We start from the raw sequence: 20028 nt of genomic DNA on the forward strand, positions 1-20028 counted from the left end.
AGGTTTCTACAGAAATTATTCGACCCATCATTGCCCAATTGAAAATGAATTTTCGATTGTGTTTATTTGTTGATTCAAATTTAATCGTTTTTTTTTTTAGCGTTTCATTGCCTATTTGAATATGAAGCACTTTTGAGTCTGCTGTAGGGCTAACGCCCATTTTTTGTTTCACGTGTACGTTGCTTCACATTTATAAACGAAACGCTTAGACTTTTGAACTTGTGTGTGCCTTTCTTTTTGAATAAATAAAGGTTGGTTCCAGCATTCCATAGTTTGTGGGCTTCTTGGTGTCTGTATTGGACTTGTTATCAATTTTTTTTTCGTTCGTTCGTTCGTTCGTTCCGGGACTATATAGCAAAGATAGGCACGTCAAACGGACATGACTAAAGTACGGATTCTTACCTTGAACAAAGTGCGTCATTATCGTACACACACGCACAAATCGATACTCTGAGTCATAAGGAAATCGGTGCATTAGACGAAAGCCGGTAAAACCGGAAGTGCTAGATTAAATCGGTCCTTGCCTAACGAAACTCGAACAAACACAATGTGGGATTTTGATGGAAAATATCCGGGACAGGCCGTGCAGCTCACAGTTGGCTTATCCTTGGCTGATTTGTGTCTATATCTATGTAATTACGGGACGCCATTTGCAATTGGCGAAGGCCTCGAAATTAGAAATTCATGTGTTCAAATTCATTTTGCTTCCCCAATTATAGGATTTGATTTTAAAAAAAACAAACAAAAAACAGCACCTATTTCATCTTATTTAAAAAAAAAAAGGAACAATGGCGCTAACAAATGAACGTTGGTTTTTACATCCCCAATCACGATATCGTTAACACCCTGACACCAAATCTCTTGTACTCTTTTCAAAGGACAATATTTCCACCAGTTCGCAATGTCCTTTGTTTTCTTTTATGTTTACCGTATTTATGATCGAAAAGCCCTCCCGCGGATGGTGAAATGACACTGACGCCAAACAAAAGCCACATCAAGGTTTATGGGTTCTTTGTAGACTTTGATTTGGGTTTTCCTTTTTATTCAAACAAAAAAATAAATAAATAAATACATAAAAATAAAAAGAGTATACAAGCCTTGGGCGCTACATGGTTTGATGATTATATTCGAGCCAACGGTACGGTCCTATTGTCAATTGCACGTCATCTGGAAAACCACTGGCATATTGTACGTCATTTGGAATACAAATGGACCTGCCTATATTTTATGCTGTTATGTATTTCTACCTTTCTTTTATGTGCATCATTACAAAAACAACCGGAGGGTTAACAACGTCAACACGACAACAACAACAAAAAGAACTGTACTTTTTTTTTTTTTTCTTCTTCTTTTCTTCAAAGGATGTGAAATAAAAGAAATTGAGTCATCTTCCCGATTTTGTGGATGTCCCGTTGCTTTGCTGGCGGTGTCCTCATCCCAACATCACATGATTCACGTTTTTCAGAGGGTGTGTGATACTTCTGGTTATCACCGTTGGTGTTGGCCAAAGCTTTTTAATCAAGAAGAAAAACCCGTTTTTCTTCCTCTGCATCTACTTAATCAATGAAACAAAAAAATGTCGATGTAATCCAGACACAGACATTGATGAAATTGGACTTTGCCTTTAAAAGGTACATATTTATTATTCGCTATAGGGTCTATCGAAAGATTGAAGTGCATGTGTCGAGAATTATATAAACGTACGTATAGTCTACGTATATGTGACCGATTATCGGTGAACAACAAGCGGCAACTTCCGACCAACACCGGAAGCTCTCGTTCACCAATCACGTTCCATTGTGGCGCTCTCACTTAGATGCGGTCTGCCCGTCAATTTACGTGTACGCTTTTTGGGAATCCATTTTTTTGTTTTCTTTTTCTTTTCGCCCTATCGGCAAACTCGATGGCGACGTCCTTAGGACATTGAGTTCATTGCACCTGTTTGAAGGTTACACTCAAAAGCTCGTATTTCAAAATTAAAAGGAAAAACGTGTTAAGTGGATAGTTTTAGTTTTGTTTTGTTTTTCTTTCTTTAAATCTAATACATTCTGATATCACAGATCTAAATGAATAACAATTCATAAAATCCTTCGTCTTTTGCTGTTGACATTGCACGTTGTCGTTATAGTTGGACCATAACGAGTTTGATCTGTTCTTCTCGTCACGAAGACCAGCAGAAATTCCCGGCATAAATGTTTGATTAATAGAAAATGTTTCATAAAAAAAAAAAAACTTTAATGGAATAGCAAGATAAATAATTGAATTTTGAAAGTTTTAGAGAAATTTTAAGATAAATCGCGTGTTTCGTTTTTAAATTGACATTGTCCATGGAAACAAAATGGCGATTGGAGGTCCACATGTCGCTCAAGGTTTGGTCACATCCATTTCTTTTTTTTTTACCTTGAAATGTCCTTCAGGTGTAGGAGATCTTTCGACATACACACTGTCGTCGCACTTTGATAATCATCCTCGTGAGTGAGACGGATTTTAAGTGTGGACGACCGAAATCAACAAGTAATCGATTAAACCTACACAGTTTTTGGTCAGGGTTTCGTACGAGACAAGCCATCGTTCTTGCCCGTGATTTCCGCTTTCTTGTCTATAGTTTCCGGTTCTCAACAGTCGACAACAGTTAGTCAGAGTTGTTTTTGAAATCAGCCAATCAACCAGGAAAAAATAAAAATAAAATTGAACGTTGCTACACAAAAAGAGACGGTGTTAGCAGATGCAACGGCCAACTACGAGAATAGGCCAGAAGATCAAACGTCTCAGGTCAGTGGAGAACGAGGCCAAAATAAATAAACCCACCCACCCCCTCATAAAATAACAAGGTATATACTCTTATTACATAGCTCGAACGAATGCGGTTTGAAGCAAATCTGTTCTAGTTCCAGCAAATAGCAGATCTACTTTTGTTGTTGTTTGGTATGGGTAGAAATAGCCACACAATTTTAGTGGGTGGCAACTATTAGAAAATCGAACAAAACGGCCATCGAACTATTCAACTCGAAAACAAAAAAAAAAACAATTGAAACTTGCCCAAGCGAAGCTACTGCCATCATTTTTGCTGTACAGCGCTGCCGAAAGGTGCAAGACAAGAGTCGAACAAAAAAAACCAGCTCTGGAGCTCGCCCTGTCAGTTGTGGCTAGAAGCTTCAGCCAACAAGTGGCTCAATAAGAAGCTTGTCTCTCTTGTATTCTTTCTTTCTGTTTCGTTCAAAAGTTTGTTTGTTATTTCGCTCACAACTGTTTCGGTGCTCAGCGGCTTTGCTATGGCAACGTTCAACTGCGTTCAATTCTGGCTTCTTCTCCTCGTCTCGTCTCTCTCGTGGCTTACCATTTCAACAGGTGAATTTGCATAATTTTAGATTTTTTTGTTTGTTTTTTGTTTGCAATTATTTAAATTTAGTTCAAGGACATCTGGTTTTAGAGAAAGAAGGGGTTAGGGAAGAAAAAAAGAAAAGAAAGAAAGAAACACCTATTCTCAGAAAAAAATGTAAATCGCCCATCAGTTTTTTTTGTTTCTAAATCGAGGAGGTTTAGATAGGATAGTTTTGGCGGTTTTTTTTTTGTGTGCAAACTTGTTGATTTATGTAAATTAGCATTCAAGGACCAAGTTGATGATTTCGACCGGTTTTTTTTTTTGCGTGCAAACCTTGTGAACGTATCGACGTGATACAATTTCCCACGCAGACATCCTGTCTCGTTACAGTGGATGCTCTTTTCCAATGATTTTTCATTTTGAGTTGTGCGTCTAACGTGAATTGCACGTTAACCGCATTCCAGCTGATCATTCATAATTGACCATCCACTTGCGTCATTTTCGATTCTTGAAGTTCGGAAAGAAACCAAATGTAATGATCCATTTCTTTCCTTTGTTTTTTTTTAGCTCCGATGTCGGACATTGATGTCACGGTGGATGATCCTCAACGCACAGGTAAATGAATTTTAATTTTTTGTTTTTCACATCCGCTTTTGTTTCATTTGTATGCAAAAGGAACTGTCGACCGAGTTCGTTGAGCGTGACGGCTTCCTCCCTTTTTCCTTTGATTCCAAGTTCACAAGTGCAGCCTTTCAATCGAATTTCTTTATTTAAAAAAGAAAAAAAAAACAAAAACAGGGCAGATTTGGCGAGTTCAACGCGACGTTGCTCAATGAATTCACGCTTTGTTTTGTTTTTTTTTCTGATTTGACAACGTTTTTCATTTAAGTTCTTCCTGACGTCGAGTTCGAATACGTGGCCGGGTTATTGAAGGAAAGCTAGCGGTACCCCATTCTTTTAATCGACACACAACGGCAAACAGTGAAAACATAAATAAAATGATAATAACACAAAAAGAGACATGCGCCATTAAACAAAACAAAAAAAAAAAAAAATAATAATAGGAGCCATAAGGGTGTAGTAGCAGGAAAGAAAAGAAAAGCTGAGGAAGAACTCGGGTGTAGTGCAATTGTTGAAAAGTCGGAGGGGAAGTTTCGGTTGATGACCGTAAAAGACCTTGAAAAAAAGTTGGAAATGAAAAAAATTTCGTCCAAGATGTTGGATTAAGAAAATGAAAACATTTCGAGTTTTTTCTTTTAAAAAAATTTGAATAAATTGAAACGCGTGATAGAGAGAAAGGGAAAATGGGATTGCTGACGCAGAGCATTGTTTTATTATTCGGGATTTCGCATTCCCCGATAACATGTTTTAAATTGTGCCTCATTAGCATTCCTAGTCTGGGGGAACGGGGGAACGTGTTTCTTTTTTTTCTTTCTAATTATACTGCACGTTGCGCAGTAGTAGCCTAGTAGAAGAACAAATAACAACTGGTCAGCCATCTTGATGAGTTTGCCCGGTTCAATTTCAGGAAGGAGAGAAAGAAAATTCGAAATGTTAAACAAAAAAAAAAAAGATAATCCAGTTAAATGCCCAACGGCCATTTTTACCTGTCCATCTCCACCTGTGTTATCTTGCGGACGGTATGCGGGTCGCAACTGTCATTAAAGAAAGAAAAAGAAAAACACGTTGAACACATGCACACAAAAGAAACATTTGGACTGTAAAAAGCTCTTAAATATGTGTTTTTTTTTTTTTTTTGTGTGTGCAACGCAAAGTCATAAAGTTTAAGTCTGGGCTCTGTAATCATCTTTTTCTGATCTGATAGTTTTCGCGGTCGTTTCGCAATTTCGGTCACACGGTGTGCAATTGACACACAACACACATCATTTTTTAATACAAAAAAAAAACAAACACATAAAACATGTCGGTTTTGGGCTCGTTTGTTTTTCATGTTGCAACCGTGTAATAATTACACGACATTTGTTTGTTGTTGTTGTTGCTCAAGGCTGTTTGTACGACGGCAAGTTCTATAATGAAACGCAAGCGGTGCACACGAAAGAGCCGTGCCTTAACTGCAGCTGCCAAACGGGAGCGTTACGTTGTCATCTGCAAGTCTGCCCGTTCTTGCACGACATTTACCCACCACCGGCAGGTTGCGTGCTGGTCGAGAGGAAGAATGCCTGCTGCCCGAAATTGCATTGTCGTAAGTGTTTTTCTTTTTAAAACTGTTTCCTTTTAAAATGATAGTTTTTGATAAGATACATAAGCGAAGGTCACTGGCAAATGATAAGCAAGAATTAGAATTTCTTTAGCTTCACGTGAGTTGATTGTCACGTTGGTATAGCCCCGAGGGTCGTGTCATCGCCATGGCAGCCATTGTTTTGGCGAAAAGAAAAAAAACCAGTTGAACGCTGTGCAGCAAAGAATTCGTTGCATTTTATGATGGTCTGCCTTCAAAAAAAAAATGGCGGTCGTGCAAGGATTTTTGCTGCTCTCTTTGTCGGTGTAGCAATTGGTTGGCAAAGGTTAGACGCGTGATGATTGTCAGCTAGTGTGTGTAGTCGTGACAATAGATCGTTAACGAGGTTTTCCCTTAACGGTCCAACAATTTCTGAACAGCTCACATGTTGCCCTTGACGCCAAAAATGACTGGCCAGGGGCACACACCCTTGAAAATAAAAAATAAACCTCCCAACGACTTGGTTTATTGAAAGATTGCTTTAGAATTTTAATTCGAAACTGATGTTATCTATTGTGCACTGAATGTGTATGTAGCCGGTGCACATTCCGGCGGCAACCGACTCTTCCGCAAAGACCCTACCGGTCAGGTGGGAGCCTGGAAAGTTCGCGAAGATTTGCGTAAAAGATTGGTGAAACATCTGGCCAAAAGCGGTAGCGATAAACAAGGTATACATCTGCCTCTCATTGACATTTTGTAGCAATTAAAAAACAAAAAAAGCAAACATGTTTCAAAGTTAAATGATCATTCAAGAAAATATCAACAATGAATTGCTCAGGTTGCGTGGATTCTGGAACGCTGTACGCCGATGGCTCGGCCATGATGACATCGTCCACTTGCGAATATTGTTTCTGCTTAAAAGGCAAACAGACGTGCGTCAAACCGCGATGCGCAGAACCGGAACTGGAAGGATGCACGCCCCGCTTCCGTGATCTGGCCTGCTGTCCAACTCATTACGATTGTGGTAAGCATTTATTATTATTATTATTATTATTTTCTTCCACCTTTAATTTTAAAAATGGACTGTTTTTTTTTGGTTTTTGGCTAAAGAATTATACGTTGCGTTCCCATGTTGCCAATTATTTAACTGTCTGACAGAGCGCAACGTGCGTGTTAAACTTCCATGTTTTTTTTTCGTTTCTTCCCCATAATTATTTTTGTATTATTATTTATGTTTGTTTATTACTAACAAAAAAAAAAAAGCCACGGCGACGGCCAACGCCACATCCGTCGTTACCAAGACGATGACACCCAGCGAACGTCGAGGTACGTTCATTTGTTTTTTGTTTTTTTGTTATCGAGGCTAATGCGTAATAAGTACTTCAAAATGGGTCGGGTTTGCGTCACCCAGCAATGCACCGACTCTCCTTGACAGTTAGAAATAACAATAAACAACAACAAAACAGGTGACCGCGTTCGTCCGATGTCTGGCGCGGCCGCGGCAAACGTCCGGGGCAATGACCGCATTTTCGATTCTTCTTCAACGACATCCTCGCATCATTTAAAGGTATAACTGCACTGCGCATCTGTTAGTTTCATTTTTGTTTGTTATTTTTTTAAACGTGCAATTTGATACATCCAAGTTGGCCAATTCGCGTGTCTTTCGGAAGAAGAGGCTGACGAAGCGCAGCGCCGATATCACAGCAACAGAAGCCACGACTTCCAGTCAAGCGCAGGTAAGCTGCAACGCATAACGGACTCCATTGGGTCGGTCCATTTCCGTTTTTCAAATGAAACGCGATCTTTTTTTTATTCCGAATTTCAAAGTCTGAGGAGCCGAACGCCGTTACCCTCGGGCCGGATCATCTGACGCAAGAGGATCCGCAATCCAATTTGGAAGCCATTTCCGCGGCATCCTTTTTCCGCAAAGCGATTGAAGAGTCGCCCAACAACGACGTTCAACTCGATTTAATCGAAGGGCCGCATTTGGATTCATTGGCCATCGAAGGATCGTTGGTGGAAAGTCGCGTACCGGCCCCGATGTCCATCACCGATGTGCCCGAAGAGTCGGCCACGGTCGCAACGGACGACAACGTCCCACCGACGGCCCTGACCGAAGCCGAAGACGCGCCCATCTCCGACGATTTGCCAGTGTCATCGCGTCTCGATGAAGAACCTGAACTGATTCCAGACGAATTAGATGCAGAAGCGGCCGAAAGGAACGTTGAAGTCAGCGTTTCGTCGTCGATCACGTCCGTTTCGCAATCATCTGCCCGCGTTGTGGGCAAAGAAGAGGCGCTTAAAACAAACGCAACGGCCCCTCCGATGGCAGCCCCTCCACCGAGCAGCGCCAATCTTCTGCCTGTTGTCGAGAATAAAACAGCCAAACCGATGGCCGATGCGGGGCAAGTGGTTCCGTTGGTTCCGCCAATGCTGGCGGAAGAGGAGGAGCCCCTGGACTACGATTACAGCAACATGGAACTGCCTCCATCTTTACCTAATCTCGAGTGAGTAGATCCTCACGCGTGTTCGACATTTCCACACAAAATTGGATTCAAATCATTTAGTTTTCATCGTTCAGGATCATTCCGTTCGTGGCGGCCGATGCGGTGATGGGCGTCTCTAATTTAGAAGAAGACGAACGTTTGAATTTAGGCGGTGTCATGGAACAGCGAACGCCTTTGTCTCCGGCATCTGCCTCTGAATCGAAAACAGGTTAATATAACAAACAAACAAATGGCCCTACACACACACACCTCATTCATGTTGATGGGCTTGCATCAAACTAACCCTCAATCGAACTATAGCGCCTACTAATCATTGAGGCTCATCATTGCACGTCTTGTTAACAATTGAATCGTCTTTAAACTAATAGCAATTTTGGTTTTTTTTTGGCTGCTGGTCCATTTTGCACGCATGTCAATCAGAGCACTGTAGTAGCGGTGGTGATTTTTATAACCACGGCGAGTTGATCAAGAGTCAGCCGGGCGAGGTGGAGGATCCCTGCAAGATATGTCGCTGCATGCTGGGCGATATCGTTTGCCACGAAACGCAGTGCGCTCCGCTATTGCCCGGCTGTCAGCGGCTTGACCAACCCGATTTCTGTTGCGGACAAGTGGTCTGCGGTGGTAAGTTTCTACGTATTCTAATTGCACGCGTACACCCCACGACACTCGTCTTTTGTTCTTCCTATCACGTCGTGAAAATCGATAATCGCATTTCGAATCGAATGGGGAGGGAGAGAAAGAACGAGACCCAACAAAAAAACAAAAACAAAAAAAAAAGGGGGAGTGGGGGGGTGGGTGGGATTTGGTTTTGCGATGATACACACTTGCGTCCGTTCTAATCACGGCGCTGTTGTTGCGTTGCAGATCTGGAATGTCTGGTTAATGTCACAAACGATTTGCGTCTTAATTAGTTTCTTTTATCAGCTGGGAACATGATCTCTTGAGAATTGATTGCATCTTTCACAGACTCGTCACGTTACTAACGAAAAAAGAAAAAACAAAAGTTTCCAAACAAAAAAGGATTCGTGAAATTTCGCTTTTAATTATTTGAAATTAAAAGTTGAATTTTCAAATTTAAAAGCCAAAAATCAAATCAAATGTAATAAATCAGGGAATTCTGGTGATCGGGTGGAACCGTTGAACGATGCGATCAACAGCACAATGGCAAGCGATAAAGGCCAGCCGCAAGAGAAAGTCCAACCGTCTGACGAAGAATCGAAAACAACATCGACCACCCAATCATCGTCGCCTATGCTGGCCTTCAAGGTGACGTTCCCGCCTCGGCCGAGCAGCACTCTGCCTCCGCCTCCACCTACACCGAGCTTCTTATTGCGACGCTTCACATCGAGTAGGCCTACAGCGCGACCGACCATGCCGACGACGCCCAGGTCGTTTAACAGCAAATTCAGCAAACCGGCCATCAATAATCTAGTCGGAGTGCCAGCGCCTTTCGCTACAGGTATGTCTATCCAATCAATAAATAAGACTCTCGTTGATAGATTGCCTTACGCTTGAGTCTAACATATTAAGGATTAAGGCCCTACGTCTCATCTTGTTATGCCCAGGAAATGGGGACACAAAGTGATTATTCAATCTGTTCGTAGAGTTGACAGCGTCTCATTTCATCGAGCGATTGATTTTCCTTTTACCCAATTTGACGGCAGAAAAAAGAAAGAAACATTCAGAAATTGAAACATAAGGAACTTTACAGCCGATCAGCTCCCGTCGGGAAATGGAATAGAAAATGAAGTTGTTTGGAAAAAAGAAAAGAAAACAAAATGGGACATTTGAAATGGTGGATTTCATTTGGTTTTTTTTGTTTGTTGATAGACGCAAAGTCTCGCTGTGAATCGAAATGAAAACTAGAACTGGAAGGTTTTGAAATCGTTGAAATTCGAATGCATTAAGAGAAGGAGGTTGGAAAGAGATTTGTCTTAATTGAATTGTTCTTTGTATCTCCGATCGCAAAAATAGGAGGACTGAGGATTGACAGCTGCAACATTTACGGACAGATGTACCGAGTGGGACGCATAATCGATGAGCTGTCGGGACCATGCGTTGAATGCAAATGCACAGAGATCGGCGTCAATTGCGTGAACCTCAAGTGCTAATTAACGCAGATCTCAGACGTTGTGTATCTGATCTGCCCCGCTTCTTCCAGCACTCCGTTGAGTCTATACAGTAACCGCGTGAATCACGTCTTCGACGCTAATTAACATAACAATCATTTATTCCTTTTTTGTTTTTGTTTTTTTTTAATTGGGTGTTGTTTTCTTTTAACGTTTCATTTTTGTTTGTTTGCGTATAACGAGTGGCACAAAAAGCATGACGCGATGATGTTGAATTAGGGTGTGCGACGGTCTCCCCCCATTTTGGTGAAGTTTTCTGTCATATTTTTTTTTTATTATTATTTAATGTTCCAATCTTCGTTGATATGAATACCTAATTTTCCCGGCCGATATCGAATTAAAAAAAAATACAAAATACAAAATCTGTTCAATATCAAAAGACGTTTGGATATGCTGACCTCTGTTGACACGTTATACATCGTTCATTGTTTTTGTTTTTTCTTTCAATCACCACCTCATTTGAATAAATTTCAATAGGAAAGAGGAACACAACTCGTATGCAAATAGTTACAACTTTCAATAAATATTAGCTCACCGATAGATGGCCAGATGGCCCACATATCGTTGACGCATGCTCACATCGTTTTGATGCGTACGCAAAATCCCTATAGAGAAGAGCATCGCAGGGCGGAGCGCGGACGCGCACTAAATGAAAAGAAAAAGAGGAAAATCACCAAAAAAAGGGAGGAAGTAAAATGAAAAAATGGAAAGAGAAAAAAAGAAAAGAAAGAGAGAGAGAGAGGACTGGTTGCTAGACATGACCTGTTGCCACGTTGTCCTCTGCCTTCTCAGATGTCGGCCGCCCTTGTCGGTGATCGCTTCTTATAAACCAGTTCTTGCGCATCTTCATTTAGCCGATTGGCGCGAATTCAATTTTTGTTTTTCGTATTTCTTCTTTGACATTGAAGTTCTCGTCTACAAAATTTGAGCGATACGAATCTGTTGGGTCGTCTTTATAGCGAGTGGTCATCATGACCGGAGCGGGAGGTTTACGTTTCTTCAAACCAACATAATCTCCCCAGTTTTTTTGGTTCTTTTTCCTGCAGCTGATTGTGTCGTCATCATTTAAGGAATTGGAAATATTTTTTGTTTTGTTTTCTTTTTCTTTTTTTTTTTTGTTTGTTTTTGTTTTCGTTTTCTTTTGGGTTTTGAAAAATGCAAAATCTCAAGAAACGAGTGGATAGCTGGATGGGGTAAGTTGTTCTTGATGTTGCTTTATACGTTTCAAAATCCGACACTGTTCACTCTAATTCAAAGTCAAAGCATTGCGACATATTGTGCACGTTGATCCTGACTATAATGCCAACCCGTCTGAATATTGCCAGATACCGTACTGGTGTCATCGTATATACAGCGACAGGATTAAAATCCAAATTCCCCCCCATTTGCGCTTTATCAAATATACTACCACCGCTATGTATAGTAGGCTACTAATATATATACATTGTGCCGAACGGCTTATGTATATATTTGCATTACTACAGCTTATTACGTACTACTACTTTAGATGGCGTTAGAGACTTCAAAAAAATTGGGGGAAAATGTTCACATTTGTTAATTGGTTTTTCGAAATTCGAATCCACATCCAAATTTGTTTTATTTTTTTAAAGGAAAAGCAACAACGCAGATGGGACGAGCAGCGTGCCGCTAAGCGAAGTGACGGCGCTCAATAAACCACCGGTGTCACGAACGCTGTCGAGCGAAGGGGAGCCGCGTGAAACGTGGAACAAGAAGGTCGATTTCTTGCTATCCGTCATCGGTTTCGCCGTCGATCTCGCCAACGTCTGGCGCTTTCCCTATTACTGTAAGACCCAATGCTTTCGATGCGATGTTCACTCTATTCAAAATTCGTCTGTTTTTGCACGCCGAAATGCTGCAATCCTTTCAATTCGAAACAAAAAGGCTACAAGAATGGAGGAGGTAAGTCTTTCTCTCCATTTATAGCACGATCCGTCGTTGTTTGTTTTCATCGCTTTCTTAAATTCATCGAGCGTTGAGCATCTATCCACTTCGATAGGTCACGAACGCCTTTCCGTTAGCCAATCGGCACTTGCCATCTGTCGACTTGGTCACGTATACAATTCAAAAAAATAATATCCAAAAAGAGCAAATACAGAAAACAGCGGGGGGGAGGTCGTGTCCTATTTTCCTAATCTTTTCCGCTAACAGTTGAGCGTTGTTCATCAAGTGCCACCAAGATATGACGTCCAGACATTTTATTTTATTATTATTTATTATTATATTTTTCAACCGTAAGCGTGATCAGTATAAAAGAGCCGAAAAGGCAATAGGACGAGATTAGAATCTCCAGGCTCTTGTTTCTTATGTGTGATGAGCTGTGCGCTTATAATGTGGCACGTTATTGTTTATACGCGGCACCCCAAAGTCTTTGTGTGTGTAGGGGACACACACACACAGACACACACACAAAATATCAAAAGCAAAGAAGTATAGAGAAAGGCACGGACACACTCAAGTCTCGCAGAGACGGGCGGCTCAAATTGAGCGTTCCAACAAGAGAAATGCCTTCCATTGGATGTGGCGTGAGGCCGAAGAGTCGACAACTTGAAGAAGACTAAAATTATTTCCAGGCTTTAAAGAGCGTCCGTTGCTTTTTGATAAGCCCAACTCGTATAAAGAGCGGCTGTGATTCATAAGCCACTGTCAGCTGTGTATAACAAATGCCATCGAATCTCATCTAGCCTGTCAGATAATCAAATAATAAAGCACACACACACACACACACAAAAATGGTCCAATTTCATACGTCCTTCAACGTAGGCCCTTCTGCTCGACGCTAATTTATTAGGATTTTGTTTGATTGTATGTAGTATTACGTCTTATTTAATTCATTCCTCATCAAACCGGGTTGCATCCTGGCCTTATTAATTAGCATTGCTCATGACCGCCGCTATATATTTCCTTGTGGGCTATCGACGGCCAACTGTTATCATCTTTTTACTTCTTCTGACAATCATATCACAAATGCGTCGACCAGAAATATTTCCCTCGAGTCCAGCACTTTCCCCCCTTTTTTTTTTATCCCCTTCTTTCTCTACGTTATTACCCCCAACCCGCCCCCTGAACGCATTCCAAATGAGATATACATAATTAAAGCTAACTAGACACAGCGTCTACAATCATGTTTGGACTTGCCCCCCCCTGGTGAGTTCAAGTCTGACCAGCTTCTTCATCTTTTTTTACATCGGATCGGGTTGTTGAGGAGTTAATTAAACAGAATTCTTTATAGAAAAATGCCAGTAGATAGCGAAAATCATTTTTCGTGTGATCGATGCGGTCCGGTTACACGCGGAAGTTATATACGGATAGTATATATATAATTACGAATAAAGTAATAATGAAAAAAAAAAAAATGATATTTTTTGCCCTTTCTAATTAATTCCTTAATGAAGGAACGTCGTATACTAAACCCCCTAACATTCCCTCGTTTAGGCATTCGCTATAAATTGAAATGGCGCGGGACTGTGCTGCGAGACTTCTATATTATACCATCACGTTGCAGACGATTCAACAGATTTGGTTTTGAAAAGCGTGTAGGTGTGTGTGATGTGCTCATTTGTCACGTTGGTTTGCGATCTACGGCGAGATCAAGAGGCATTAATCAGCACTTTTGTCCACCACAACTATATCGTTGTGTGACGTCTGCATTTGCAACTAAGTGCAAGCTACGAGCGTTGCTGGAAGGCGTCGCATATTTTGCGCCATAACCCCCATAAAGCACGGGAAACGTAAGCGAGGGCTTCTTTTTTTTTTAAGTGGCTTGGCCCTCGAGTGTCACTTCCAGCTGTTGATGGATGTTTTCGCTCTTATTTTCCGGAGGAACCGTATACATATATACTTTACTGTCACTATGGGCTATACACATCAGTATTGCAGTGTTAAATCCTGGAACATCCCCCCTCCCTGGTTTAAATTCACATTACATGGTTTTAATTTTTCTTTTAAAAAAAATTATGAATTGCAGGTGCCTTTTTGATACCGTACGGGATCATGCTGTTCGTCGGTGGAATACCACTCTTCTACATGGAACTGGCTCTCGGTCAAGTACGGAGCTTTAACGTTCTCTTTTTTTTTTCAAAAAGAAAAAAGCAATCATCATCTTTGAAACGACTACATTTGTTTGACGCTTGCAGTTTTACAGAAAGGGTGCCATCACCAGCTGGGGCAGGATCGTTCCACTCTTCAAAGGTAATCAGTTTCGCTTCGAAAGCATTTCAGCCATTGTTTGACATTGGCAAATACGAAAGCCACACACATTATTGCTTGCCTTTTCATGCTCGATGACTTTTGTTTTTGAACACTTCGTTTCATGGCTATCTATACCGTCCATCCAATGTCCTGTTTCAACGCTCTGTCGGTTATGCTAATTGCGATGACGTGAGATGATGGGAACGTTGTAAACATGAGCAGACGATGACATTTAGCTTTGCCGTTCAATTTTTCAAGGGCACAGACGGTGTAGGTACTTGTTGTTCCAGTTGCTACCCGCTTACTTCTTTCCGACGTAGATATAGTTGGGTCGATGAAAATAACACGTTTTCATATATATAATTGGCTATACTAAGATGCATACGAATAGTTAGACCTACGTCCGACGAATCAGTGATGCTGAAAACAGTGCATTAAGTAAAGAAAAGGTCCACTCGCTTTAGATACGGCATTTCCACTCGGTTGGGTCACTATACACAATTCACATAATGGGGGACGGCCCTAAATTGACAAGACGAATCAATCCATTTTTTTTTGTATTCTTATTTTCATGACTGGATGTAATCGATCGTCATAACGATATACGTTTTTTCGGTTGACTCAGCTTCTTGCCAACGACTTGTAACAGTTGTCCAAGTCTGAGATCTTCCGACGAAAGAAGAGTTGAATAAGAATGCGGTCGGATGGCCGATTTAATTGGATCGATGTGACATTGCCTTTTCGTCTATAGATTTCTATTGTTGCGTTCCAAAGGACTCGGCCGTCTGTATAGAAATGGACGTCAACACGATTTTGCAAGTCTTGGCGGTTGAGGGTTATGTAACAAGATCTGTATCGGTGCATTTGCATTTTGTTCGTCAACTTGTACAGGCATTGGATTCGCCGTCGTTCTCATCGCGTTCTACGTCGATTTTTTCTACAACGTCATCATCGCCTGGGCGCTGCACTTCTTTTTCGCTTCGTTTACCAGCCAATTACCGTGGACCACTTGCTCCAATTCATGGAACACGCCTCAATGCGCTGAGGTACAAAAAGACTGTCATGAAGTCTCTTCGTTATTTTCTAACAAAAGAAAGCGTCTTCCTTCCACATGAAACGTCGTGATCAAAACAACTAACTTCTACATAATGTACCAACATTGTGCGATGTCTGTTTTCTTCCTTTCACGAATTCGTGTAGGTAAATCACGAGTTCAACGGCAGTTTTTACATCGTCAATAATCGTACGAGCATGAGCCACACGAACATCAGCGAGACTCTATCGGATTTAGAGAGTCACGTCGAATTGAATTCAACGCAACAGTCAACTAATTATACGTCAGCCGCTTGGGAGTATTTCGTGTAAGCGCTTTAGACGCAATTTCAGTTCATATGCAAGACGAGGATATAAAGCTCAGAGTTTTCTTAAAAACAATAATTTTTTCTTTTTTTGAATGAAATGCTTTTGCAAAAAGGCGGGGCTTACTGGAATTGAACCAAAGCAAAGGCATTGACGATCTGGGTAGAATCAAATGGGACATTGCCCTGTGTCTGCTGGTCGTCTACCTGATTTGTTACTTCAGTCTATGGAAGGGCATTTCCACATCTGGCAAGGCAGGTGTTATTGTAACCCATCAATTTGGAATGACCGCGTCTGTTGCACAAAAATAAATTGTTGTTAGCATTTTCTATTTTGGCTTTGAAAATAATGGCCAACAAAAAAATGCAAATTTCCAACATGGGCAGGTTGTTTGGTTCACGGCGCTCTTCCCTTACGTCGTCCTCTTTATATTGCTGGTGCGCGGAATCACGCTGCCGGGCTCGGCCGAAGGCATCCGCTATTATCTGTCGCCCAACTTCGAAGCCCTCAAGAAAGCCGAGGTGAGTCCTCAACTTCCTTGTTTTCGTTTGAACTTGCAATCTTCCATTAAAATGCGTTTAATTGGCCCTAATATTCGAATGGCTTTTGATGTTCCGTTTGCGATTGATTTGAATCTCTTTAAAAATAACAAAAAAACATTTTCAATTGTTTGATTGTGATGAATCAGGTGTGGGTCGATGCAGCGACGCAAGTCTATTTTTCACTAGGGCCGGGCTTCGGTGTTTTACTGGCGTTCGCTTCTTACAACAAGTTCCACAATAACGTTTACAAGTAAGTAGGCTTACGACCGCCTTACTTACACCAACTCACCATCCTCAAGCTAAAATGTTATATAACACAGCGCACCACCGTCAAGTTTATGAGCCTTGAAAGTGTGATATCCTAGGCTATATAATTCACATGTTTTATTGTTACATTTTAATTGAAGTATGCATTATAGAGAATTAAAAGAAAAACAATATGGCAATTTAGAAAAATATAGGTTTTCATTAGGCCTCCGTCGACTATAACACAGATGGTTGACACATTTCAAACGTTTTACATCTGCCGTGTTTTGTTTAGTTCTATTCTATCGGTCAGCGAGTCAACTAATTGCGCATGGGCTTTATCAAGCGTTGATTAGTGTATATTCCAAAACCGCCATTATATACTACAATAAGACAAAAATAGAAATTTAGGCCACCTATAGTCCTTGATCCAATTTCAGAATTTTCGACACACGTTATGCACACACACGGCCATCTCTTAAATAGATAACAATTAAAGCTTCCCAACGTTCCAGTGTGTACGACGCTTTCCATCATCAGGCTTTAATATGAAATGAAAAATGCACACAACAGGGACGCAATGCTGACATCTTTGATCAACTGTTCGACGAGCTTCTTGGCCGGTTTCGTCATCTTTTCCGTGCTGGGTTACATGGCGCTACGTTCGGGAAAACCCATCGACCAGGTAGCTACCGAAGGTCCAGGTTTGGTCTTTGTCGTCTATCCGGAAGCCATCGCCACTATGCCCGGATCGACTTTCTGGTCGTTACTATTCTTCATGATGCTTATGACTCTCGGACTGGACAGCTCCGTAAGCGATAAGAAAACACAAAACAATTCAATGAATTAACCCCGGCCGGGGCTATTTTGATTTTTGAAATGTTCAAAATTTGATTGGTCAACAGTTTGGGGGATCAGAAGCTATCATTACAGCGCTCAGTGATGAATATCCAATAATTGGACGACATCGAGAGATTTTTGTTGGTTGCCTCTTCAGCGTTTATTTCGTCGTCGGATTGGCTTCCTGTTCTCAGGTTACATTCAATTTCATTTGGGGAATTTCACTCAATTTTTGTTTTTTTTTAAATTCAATCATTGACGTTTGCCCTTTGCTTTCACAGGGTGGTTTTTATTTTTTCAACTTACTGGATCGCTTCGCCGCCGGCTTTTCTATTCTGGTTGCCGTTCTCTTTGAATCCATCGCCGTGTCCTGGATTTACGGTAGGTTAACTCGATCTAAAAAAAAATCAAAAAAAATGAAATCAAAAATAAATTAGGCTTACTATATACTGCACCCCTGTTGGGCAAAATGATTCTGCTGTAGACAAGCACGAATCCTTGTGTTATTGGCGAACAAAGTTTTCATTAAGAAGCTCTTTCTCTCTCTTCTATGCTGTGCTGACGCGAGTGCAAGAAAATGACATTATGAACTTTCATGCACTCAGCACTTGATCTAGAATGCAAGCCATGTTGATCGCTCTTCTCGTTCAACTAACTCGCTAAACTGTATTTATTTTTGTGAACAACAAAACACACAACAAAAACACATCAGGTATCGATCGATTCTGTCAAGATATCAAAGCCATGACTGGCTTCTGCCCAGGGATCTACTGGCGAGTTTGCTGGAAGTTTATCGCTCCCATTTTCCTTATGGTAAACGTTTCATTTGCATGTTTGAGTGAGCACATTTCGCTGATTGATCTTTTTGAATGTGCAATAAGGGCATCATCGGCTACGGTTTGTGGGATTACAAGCCATTGGAATACGATGGATATGTTTATCCGATGTGGGCTAACTTACTGGGATGGTGCATAGCAGGTTCCAGTATCGCCATGATACCTACCGTTGCAATTTATCAAATAATCATCACACCTGGAACTTTTTGTCAAGTATAAATCACTTGTTTGTACAAGTTGATGATGGTCTTTTAATGAATCGCCTTTTCCCTTTCTTGGTGTGTGCTGTGCGTTGCTATTAAAAATAGCGAATGAAAATACTGGTGACGCCGTACGTCGTTCAGCATGATTCGATGATTGTGGTGGACAATGCCATAACGAACGAGCGACCCACGACGTTATTGATCATCGACGAGAATTTCAAGGCAACTTCGACCGATCGAAGCACCTACGTCTAATTCGGGATGCCAGCTATTGTTAGAAAACACGAACGGACGATGTTCGATTATTTTCGGTACGAAGACGCCATTGTAGGCCAAAAGACAGCAAACAATTTAGCAATCCAAGTTTGCTAGATTTTTTTTTTTAGTCTAATTTCCACCCACGAGAGGTGCATGTCGTTGTTGTTTCTTTTTTTTAATACTATATCACAGCGTTTACCTTTAAATGGATTTTTTTGTTTTGTTTTTTACCGGTACGTAATTGCATTTTAGAATCGGCAGGAGAACTGATTTGATAAAAATGCCGTTTAGTTAAACGTATACCGATTTTTATGGACAAGTAAAAAAAACAAAAAAAACAAAAAAAAAAACGGTTGTGGTGTTGTTGATTTTAATTACTCGTTATTTATTCTACTTCTTATTTACTCTATTCCCCTTTAAACTTTCCATTTCCTCTATATTTGTCCCTTTTGTTTTTTTGTTTTTTTTTTAAATAACAAAAATTTTTTTTTTCAATGTCACGTGTGTTAGCGCTGCATTTTGTCGTTGTTTCGCAGTGTCTATTTTGTCCAAAAGGATCTTTTGATTCCATATATACGTTCGTGGATACAGAAATCATTCCCCATCGCCCTATAAATGATGTCCACATTTAAGCAGCACGTTTTTATAGCATTGGCATTTCGTATACATCAGCCAGTATCCGGAAGGCCAACATGTTTTCATTGTTTTCATTTTGCAAATCCCCGATGATAATTAATTAAAGACACACATTTTGAATTTACTTGTTTTGTGCGTGAGTGTTATTGATTTCTAACCCCCACCCTCACTTCAGTCACTTGTCAAAACAAAATAGCCGAAAAACAAAACAAAACAATAAAAACTAGTGTTTCTTTTCTTTTTTTTTATTAATTCTTTTCCGACAATTTTAGCGTGTTTTTTGTTGTTGTTGTAGAGTGTGCTGCCCAGCAAAAATGGTCAACCGCATCGCGGAGCTGGGCAAGACTATGCTTTCACCGCAAATGCCAACGTGGACACTTTCGAAATGGAAGCGGCTTGTTAACAACGAGGGTTCGTTTATTAAATTTTAGTTTCGATAGGAAATTCAGGTCTTCCTCTAGGCCCCCCCCCCCATATTCTATGGGATAGTGAAGAGTTATAACAACTGATGGTGGAAATGAAAGTGTGGCACTTTCTCTCGTATCGGACGCCCGACTCTCGATCCGATTCACAGGCGTCTGTTTTTTTAAATTTCATGTTTGTGTACAGCAGCATATTGGCAAGTCCTTGTTATTAAAACAACACTTTCAAAGTTTGCTTTTGAAAGTTTTGGCCAGTGACGTGAAAAATGAAATGGCAATTCACCTGCGGCTGGGCTGTGCGATTTGTCTTTTTCGATTCACATCGTTGATAACGATTGGT

The 20028-nt window shown here is 40.8% G+C and overlaps 2 protein-coding genes and 1 long non-coding RNA gene across 6 annotated transcripts; 2 read left to right on the forward strand and 1 right to left on the reverse strand.

The window, feature by feature from the left end:
- Positions 1 to 1222: 1222 nt before the first annotated feature.
- Positions 1223 to 5332, reverse strand: LOC123472381. The gene is made up of 2 exons (XR_006646806.1): positions 4930 to 5332; positions 1223 to 1552 (listed from the first exon to the last, which is right to left on the reverse strand). It is a non-coding gene; the product is annotated as an uncharacterized LOC123472381 (long non-coding RNA).
- LOC116922803 lies at positions 3127 to 10624 on the forward strand. Of its 2 annotated transcripts, XM_032929232.2 has the most exons (13): positions 3127 to 3348; positions 3890 to 3937; positions 5328 to 5525; positions 6098 to 6229; positions 6340 to 6525; positions 6765 to 6827; positions 6968 to 7068; positions 7145 to 7237; positions 7329 to 8008; positions 8083 to 8216; positions 8429 to 8629; positions 9120 to 9467; positions 9983 to 10624. In XM_032929232.2, exons 1-13 carry the CDS (start codon positions 3273 to 3275, stop codon positions 10117 to 10119), a joined length of 2397 nt encoding a protein of 798 aa, XP_032785123.2. In that variant the 5' UTR covers positions 3127 to 3272; the 3' UTR covers positions 10120 to 10624. The 2 variants fall into 2 exon arrangements, with proteins under 2 accessions (XP_032785123.2, XP_032785124.2); XM_032929233.2 differs by lacking the exon at positions 8429 to 8629.
- A 172-nt stretch (positions 10625 to 10796) lies between these two features.
- LOC116922827 (sodium-dependent dopamine transporter) lies at positions 10797 to 19504 on the forward strand. Of its 3 annotated transcripts, XM_032929275.2 has the most exons (16): positions 10798 to 11330; positions 11748 to 11941; positions 12040 to 12057; positions 14123 to 14202; positions 14292 to 14346; positions 15238 to 15392; positions 15547 to 15707; positions 15821 to 15959; positions 16092 to 16226; positions 16394 to 16497; positions 17067 to 17304; positions 17399 to 17527; positions 17615 to 17714; positions 18046 to 18146; positions 18215 to 18382; positions 18478 to 19504. In XM_032929275.2, exons 1-16 carry the CDS (start codon positions 11293 to 11295, stop codon positions 18625 to 18627), a joined length of 1965 nt encoding a protein of 654 aa, XP_032785166.1. In that variant the 5' UTR covers positions 10798 to 11292; the 3' UTR covers positions 18628 to 19504. The 3 variants fall into 3 exon arrangements, with proteins under 3 accessions (XP_032785167.1, XP_032785166.1, XP_032785168.1); XM_032929276.2 differs by lacking the exon at positions 12040 to 12057 and having other exon boundaries at positions 10797 to 11330; XM_032929277.2 differs by lacking the exons at positions 11748 to 11941; positions 12040 to 12057 and having other exon boundaries at positions 10808 to 11330.
- Positions 19505 to 20028: the final 524 nt, after the last annotated feature.

Source organism: Daphnia magna, linkage group LG5 (genome assembly GCF_020631705.1).
Source record: "Daphnia magna isolate NIES linkage group LG5, ASM2063170v1.1, whole genome shotgun sequence".
NCBI lineage: Eukaryota > Metazoa > Arthropoda > Branchiopoda > Diplostraca > Daphniidae > Daphnia > Daphnia magna.

Excerpts from the sequence above, each read along its gene's own strand:
- LOC116922803 (XM_032929232.2), top strand. The coding sequence starts at position 3,273 with ATGGCAACGTTCAACTGCGTTCAATTCTGGCTTCTTCTCCTCGTCTCG. Across the intron at positions 6,230-6,339 it reads AAGCGGTAGCGATAAACAAG|GTTGCGTGGATTCTGGAACG; the intron begins GTATACATCTGC and ends TGAATTGCTCAG. Across the intron at positions 8,009-8,082 it reads CCATCTTTACCTAATCTCGA|GATCATTCCGTTCGTGGCGG; the intron begins GTGAGTAGATCC and ends TTCATCGTTCAG.
- LOC116922827 (XM_032929275.2), top strand. The coding sequence starts at position 11,293 with ATGCAAAATCTCAAGAAACGAGTGGATAGCTGGATGGG. Across the intron at positions 15,393-15,546 it reads ACACGCCTCAATGCGCTGAG|GTAAATCACGAGTTCAACGG; the intron begins GTACAAAAAGAC and ends GAATTCGTGTAG. Across the intron at positions 15,708-15,820 it reads GCCGCTTGGGAGTATTTCGT|GCGGGGCTTACTGGAATTGA; the intron begins GTAAGCGCTTTA and ends TTTTGCAAAAAG.